We start from the raw sequence: 7,631 nt of genomic DNA, 5'->3' as shown, positions 1-7,631 counted from the left end.
AACTTAACAAGAAATTAATCCATATTTATATCACGACATGTGCTCTAGTTTAGATAAGCTCTAATTTTGCGCTGAGAACCCGGTATATAAATAATTAGTGTCACAGAAATTCAGATTCTTGCATTGTGATAGTCACTCTATTCCCCGTTGAGTCTGAAGAAGTTGCTGAATGCTGCTTTCTTAAGTAATAAACCGACTATTTTTGAAGGTCAAAACAACAAATTCGCGTATTCAAAGTATCACTTTTACTTCATTAGCATAGAGATTTTATGTAGAGAGGACCTAAAGGATGGAGCTTTAGGAGTACGTTTACACCGGATATTGTGGTGCACCATTGAAAATCAAATAATGATCGTATGCTGGAAAGTTCGAAAACTATGTGGTCACCGCAAATGTCAAATTTATTTCCATTTTTCTTAATCTGGAGGAGTAGTAGGGGTGGAGTAGTTCACAAACTCGGAAATACTTGTGATGGCTGGTTTTAAAAATTTTTAATTTTATATTGATCAGTTCCAACGCTATAAGATTTAATTGAGATTAAGAATCAACCAATTGCCGTTTGATTATGAGTCTACAAGATTAAATAAGTTTAGGTGAAAGTATTGGGCGCTCATATATGTATGTATATACATTGTATATACTACATGCGTTAACCACAGTCTACGTTGGAAAATAAATAATTTACTTATATGAACGCATAACAAACACCATGTTGTAAGATGTCAATGCCTTCTTTTTCGTGTAATCGCATAGAATGATTTCATTTTGGTACGCCTCAAATTCACGAAATTCTAAACGACCTACTGCGATGGGTGTAAACGTAGCCGCTGAACCCCGATTAACATCCTAAGGAGTGAAAATTTCACTGTCGTTATAACAATTTTCCCCCAAGAAAAGAATTCTCACGGGGCAGCAAAACCCAATCGACCAAACGAAGCGACAATCAAGGTCTTGGCCAATCTGAACTGCGTGCTTCACAGCCGAAGAATTTCTTCATCGTAACCCTAATTTCTTCAGCTGGTCCATACGACACACTTCCTGATACTGGTAGCGTTTCTTACGGATCGTATAAAATGTTCCCACTTCTTTTTGGATCTTCATTTTATTTGCTACTTTGGTCACATGCTAACGCCAGCACCTTTTTTCTATTAAGTATCTTGTCTTTAATTCATTTAGGTAGTAAAAAATTAGAGACAATATGAAGTGCCTAGTGCTTTGTGCGGTGTTTGCTATTTCTTTTGCTGCGGTAGCTACAGGACCGGTGGTAGATGAACATCAAACCGCACATGTTAATTCTGTAAGTACCAAATTAGTACACAAAAAATCCATTTCCTCTCAAATACGGTGGAATAATACTAATTCCAAATCATTGCATCATTACAAGCATGATATTGAACGAAATTCAATTGAATCAGTTTACGTGAGACCAGTTCGCACAACTCACTCTTACAGACACTAAATTACTGTTGCTCATAACAGTTTAAACTAATGGGTCTCATCTACAGGTCCATGCTAATGAGCAGACGATAGAAGAGTCTTTGATGAAAAAACTTAATAATAAATGCTCCAACCATGACATTTCCTCATGCATGATGCTCAAATTGGTGACGTATTTCAACCGTATGCTGAAAAAGTCTCAAATCGATCTTGGAGATGTTGAGATTACTCAAACCTCAACTGAGACCACCACAATAGAGACTTCGCGCAGTTCGAAGGATGTTGAGAAAATGTCTGAGGAAGCCCAGTTGATTCAAGTTATAGGGGAGAAACTGTATAACTTCGTTCGGAGTAGGTCTATGAAATGGCATGTAAGTATTTAATGGATAATTTTAATTGAGAACTCAGTAAAATAAGTTTTATGAGTTGATGGATTAAAAAGAAAATGCATGGTAGTTTGGCTAGTGGTGGGGTAGTCGCTGTAGTGGTGGGTGAAAAAACTCTACTATATTTAGCAAAAAATTCGGAATGCGCTATTATGTATTGCCGAGCGGAGTTCGCTATGAAAAGATGCCTTAAGAGAATGGATATTTTTGATCCAAAAACACATGACCAACATGATGGTAATATGATCTTGGTGCTTTTTACCTCCCCGAACACATGCTACTAATCGTTAGTTTTCCAGCCCATCAGGCTTAAAGTCCCCGTTTATTTCGGAAAACTGTTTTCCAAATATTTGCGGAAAAAAAATCCCTTAAAAATGCCTTATACGTGTGTTCTCATTTGGACGTCCAAATCCATAATAATTTATGACAAAAATAATCTAATGAAGTCAGAGTTTAATGTATGTTTACCATAATTATTGCATTTGGAAATTCAAATAACAGCACGCGTATATGCATTTCTTTCGAGAAAATCATACGTATTCCGCAATGCTTTCGCAAATAGCTGTAAAACAGCAACGGATACGGAAGTAATGCGAGAGGGCGAAAAAGTTTCTAAATTAAATAAGGACTTCGAACTTCGGGAGATAAGTAAACATTCAGTGGCGTGCGACAAAAAAGTTCGGAAAGCAAAAGGGATCGTGACTTCAGAAAAAGTGCCTTTTTGTTGGTTTTAATTGAAAATTGTGAATCATGGTCATGTAGATTCTAGCGAGTAGTGTACGTACAAAATCTGAACTTGATATATCAAGAAATGAAAGATCTGTAAAGCTGAATTTTTTGAAAAATCTGAAACTTTAACACCCTGTATTTCTGTTTTTGCTATTTAAATTTTTGAGAAATCAACGATATTCTAGCTTCATTTTCCACCTTGTCTATAGCTGCTTCAAAAAAATTTGAGGGGCAAGTATGTGCTTCCAACAAAAAAGGTGCTTAAAAACGAGACGTCATTGCAAAAGAAAAGTTTGCCAATTCCATCAGTCCATTAAGGATTCTTAACGGCCAACGTCCGTTAAGAACTAACAGGTCGTTCTGATTTTTCGTTACATCAAGCAATGATAGAATATAGAGTGTGTATTGATTGCACCCAACACCCCGTCAATACTAATGTATCCCTTAAGCTAGAGTTTCCTAAGAAATCAATGCTGTAATACCACGATTCATTACAAATCATCAATCTCGATAAGTTTCTAGTTAAACCTCCAATTCAATGCTAATAAGAATGCAATTGTAGGTAACCGATGGCGCCGATGTTGTGGTTTCCGGAGGCAGTGACAAAGATGGAGGTCTCAATCTTGGATTCTCTCTTCGCCCTACTGAAAGTGCCACCGAAGAAGGTCGTAAGAAGAAGGACCAAGGCAATATGAACGGAATCATGGCAGCCGCCATGATGAAAATTGGTTTACTCAAAGCTCTGGCCTTCAAAGCTCTAGTGCTCCTGGTCGGAAAGGCCTTATTAGTGAGCAAGGTAAGTCTCATCACATTATTTTTATTCAAATAAATAAGACTGTAATATAATATTCGCTCTCTAATAAAGTCTAATTCCTACATGTTCGCATTTGTTGTTTACGTCTTTGCAATGCTACTCAGAGCTAACGAAAACGTAGATTGTCTCAATTAAGCTTTCACACCCTAAATTAGGAAAGTTTTTAAGATTTAAGTCCTCCCACGGAAAGTTCATTAGGTTAGTAGGAACATGAAGGAACTTTCTTTCTACCGCACGACCTCGTGGGAAATTCACTTTTCGATAATCAACTTTTATTATTATTCGTTGGTCTACACGATTTGCATGCCCCCGACTTTGAACTATGTGGCCTGATGGTGAATGGTATTTGGCCCTAGGGGAAATAATATGAAATGATTAACTTGTCCTTCAAAACAGTTTCGCCTTTAGAACGTAGAATCAGAGACTCGAAAGTTAAATAGCTAGAAGTTTTTGGTTTGTTTTTCATCAATTATTCTGACCTTGTTTACCTCAACTTATTCAGATTCTAAGAGAGCAAGCGATGCTACTTTGGCATCTACGGGAAGCTTACAAGCGTAGGTTTCCCATTTAGGTAAACAAAATAGCTTATTGTGTCTATTGACTCAGAACTTCATAGAATATCTTTAAAAAGTTGTTCCCGAACCATAGAGATACTAGATGCATGTTCAATTGAAGAAGCATCATTTCTGATATTTTTTTATGATTAATTGGCAGGTGTTAATGAATTGAAGTTCTGCAGTTTATAAAAACTTTGTTTCTAATGTGAAATAATTCAATTTGATGAGGTTTGAAGAATCGAATATTACTGCTGCCATGTGATAACATCCGCCATGTCGAATCTTCAAGGCCTGCTGAAACTTGATAGCTAAGGCCTACTAAATACTCTGGCGGCCGTTATGGATATGGCAATGCCAATAGACCCATTCCGAGGGGAGTGGTATTTTTTGTGGGGCGATTCGTGTTTCTTGCTAGTGGAGGGTGTTATGTTACACATTTTATCACGTCCTATAGCATTTCTTGCACTCTAGGTATTAATAGGTTTTATCATGTGTTTATAACATTACCGCAGAAATATTTGGCCGAGATGAGTGAGTTAAATTGAATTTGTCTGGAGATCTTTTAATTTGGCCGTCAACTTCAATAATAACAAAGAAATTAAATACTTTTTCCATTGTTTAAAATGTACTAAAATTGTCCAGTAGTTTACCAGTTAATTATTCGGACAAATAGAATATACATATATTCTTGGTCGGATATTTTACAACCGGAAAAATCACTATATTTTTAAAATCTGTGAAATCTATGCAAAAGTTCTTCCACAGGCGCCTCTGGAAGGATAATTGCTTGGACACTCTATTATTAAATGTATATTTCCAAATTTCCTACAAGGGGTTAAAATTAAAAATTACTGAATGATCGAATTGACCTATTTTATATAGAAATAGTCCCCTACACCCTGTTAATCATCGAATGTACTGATAATTGCTCACCTATTTCCATTTTTCAAACCAATGCGAAAAAAAAAATCGAATATTATGAAAAAATATAATATTGCCAAATTTAAGCTTTTTTCGCAAGAAACTAGAATTTTTTTGTTTCAAATGAAATAGCCAAGATCGCCCTTTAAGTGTTATCGATAAATGTCATGCTTAACGGTTTTTAGCATTGTATGTGCCATTATCTCAAAAACCATTAAAGATAATAATAAAATATTTACCATAGTAAATATTTACAATGGCCGGCAGAATTAAAAAAAAATATATATATGTATCTTAGTATCTCATTTGTAATACAAACATTCCGGCATCCAACGAAAAAAATATAAACTTGGCAACATTGCTGTTGTCATCACTGAATCGGATGTTAGATTACTGTAGAACTCTTATAGTAAATTTGGCAATTTTTCGTTGATCTCCCTGCATTATTATTGTTGCCCTAAGTTAACAATACCCTTTCTTAACCTAACATACCATTTTTGCACACAAATAAAAATCAGTCAGTCCCACACAATCATTTCATTATCAAGTTCAAATTTCAACCGTTCTTTATACACCTTGAACTTGAATAATATGCAACCAACTAAACAGGTAACAAGGCCACAACAGGTGGTACCCGAGATAGGTACCTACTGGCAGTAATTGATGCAACTTTCTCTCACTAATCTTGAAACTACTTTTAGTTTTAATGTCCGTGCTCAGAGGTCGCCACGAGCAATTTCCGTGTTCGCTATGACTTACCATGACCATGATTCATGGTGCATTTCTGGGTCAAGGAGAGTTAGCGTCCGCCCAAGTGGCATTCCATTGATTTGGTTTAAAAGGCGGATTAATGCACCTGTAACTGTAATATGTGGAGGATGATTTTATGATTTTAAGTGCAATTTATGGGTCTGGCTGACGATCTTTATGAGAACTTAGACAGTCTGGCTGTGAGAATTGATCTTACTAGGCATTGTCTCTTAATAAGGTCGTTAGGTTTCTAAACCGCTCGACCTCCCTTGAGGCCAGAGAACTTTAAATAGATATAAATTAAATATTTATATTTGCATCCAATGAATAGGGCTTAAAGGGCTCTATTAGTGGATAAATCGAGTATATAAATGTGAAAATGGAACTTTCCAAATTTCGTCGATTCAACATCCCGCTGCGTAAAGTGGATTTCACTGAATCCTGTTCTGCTTTCTCCTCTCTTGACTTGATTAATTACAGTTTGAACAAGTATCGATTAAGTACATGTTTCTTTTTAGCAAATATTCCTAATTTTCAGGTCATGATGAGAGGAGTAATAAAAAACTTTTAGAAACCCTTTGAAGCCACTCGTTTGGCAGCTTCGCTAACACTTTCTTCTTAATTAATTTTAACTTTTTTCAGCTTGCCCTTGTGCTGGCCGCCATTATCGGTCTGAAAAAACTCCTGAGCCAAGAGAAACATGTGACCTACGAGGTGGTGGCCCAACCTCACCACGACCACCATGATCACCATGTGAGCAGCGGTGGCGGCCATGACAGTTACGGGGGTGGTGGATGGGGAAGGAACTTTGAGGTCAAGGACGCCCAAAATTTGGCTTACAGTGCCCACGTACCTGCTAATTAATTCTGGTTTAATACTGCCCTGCAGGGGTAGTTGATCCGTTACCACCACATTGGTGTTTTGTGTGCTATCGTCGCAATTATTTATTGACTAATTTATTTTTTTTTGTTGATATGAATGTTTGCGTTTATTTATTTTATTGAATAAACCTGTTGAAGAATATAGTTTCTACCTTTTTGTAAGTTTGACAACACCATTTTAAATGTATAAATATTTCAATGTAGCTTTCAATTCGCTGCAAGCTCAAATGCGATGCTGGCGCAGCTTTTCCAGTGAAAGCAAATAAAAATATATATCTAGCATATGGAGCACGAAGTAATACATTTGTTTTCATTTTAAACTTTGAACTTGCAAATTCACTAGCCTTGAATTTAAAATGATTTATTTCGTAAAGGTTTAAATAATTCATTCCACATGAGAAAAGGGACCGAATTCTGATATCAATAATTATTCCAATAATTGAAGCTGAAATTTATATTGATTGCATTCGTAAGAAATAGCGGCAAAAACGATTATTCAATTTATATTGGATGAAATATAGGGATATAGTGGGTAAATAGGGATATTAATCAATTCTGATTGCATGTTACTAATGAGAAATTTGAATTGAAAGCTCTTATTAATTGGTGGTTTTTAATTGTCATTTGAAGAAACGAAGTGAAAAAAGTATGATTTTTATCTTATCATCAAGCAAGAGATATTGAGAGATGCCTTTTTGAGAAACAAAGCAATCTTGTTGGCAACGAAAAAAAAATAAAAAAGACAAAAGTATGAATAAATCAAATTAAACATGTAGCAAGAGTGGGCAACGACAAAGCACAAAATTACAAATGCAGGAGTCTGAGTTTCACAAATATCTCTGTGGTAAACACGGTCATTTGATTATTTGTTCACATTATGCAATTAGTCCATTTTTCATTTCCTGCGTTAAAGGGCAATTTCTCGATGAATTTACTATGATTTATATCTAATTCATATTGAGGTGATTGAAAATGGATTTGGTTGAACAACTTGCGGGGAACTTTGATATTTTGCCCTCGAGTAATTCCACCTAGCTTTACGAAACTATAAAAAGGAAATTGAGACTAAGGACTGACAAAGCCGTTTCCTATTTGTGTAGCTCCTTTAGGATTGGTAACGGCAAATAGAATCTTGGAATTTTATTTTCCTAATTAC

At 35.7% G+C, this 7,631-nt stretch overlaps 1 protein-coding gene across 1 annotated transcript; it reads left to right on the top strand.

Annotated features, from left to right (window-relative positions):
- The first annotated feature begins 1,091 nt into the window (after positions 1-1,091).
- LOC136409978 (uncharacterized) lies at positions 1,092-6,602 on the top strand. The gene is made up of 4 exons (XM_066391867.1): positions 1,092-1,297; positions 1,506-1,808; positions 3,115-3,348; positions 6,237-6,602. The coding sequence occupies exons 1-4, from the start codon at positions 1,199-1,201 to the stop codon at positions 6,456-6,458; spliced, it is 858 nt and encodes a 285-aa protein (XP_066247964.1). The 5' UTR covers positions 1,092-1,198; the 3' UTR covers positions 6,459-6,602.
- The last annotated feature ends 1,029 nt before the right edge of the window (positions 6,603-7,631 follow it).

This window comes from Euwallacea similis, chromosome 7 (assembly GCF_039881205.1).
Source record: "Euwallacea similis isolate ESF13 chromosome 7, ESF131.1, whole genome shotgun sequence".
NCBI lineage: Eukaryota > Metazoa > Arthropoda > Insecta > Coleoptera > Curculionidae > Euwallacea > Euwallacea similis.
Note: the sequence above shows the minus strand (reverse complement) of the source record. Positions and strands in the feature narration are given on the sequence as shown.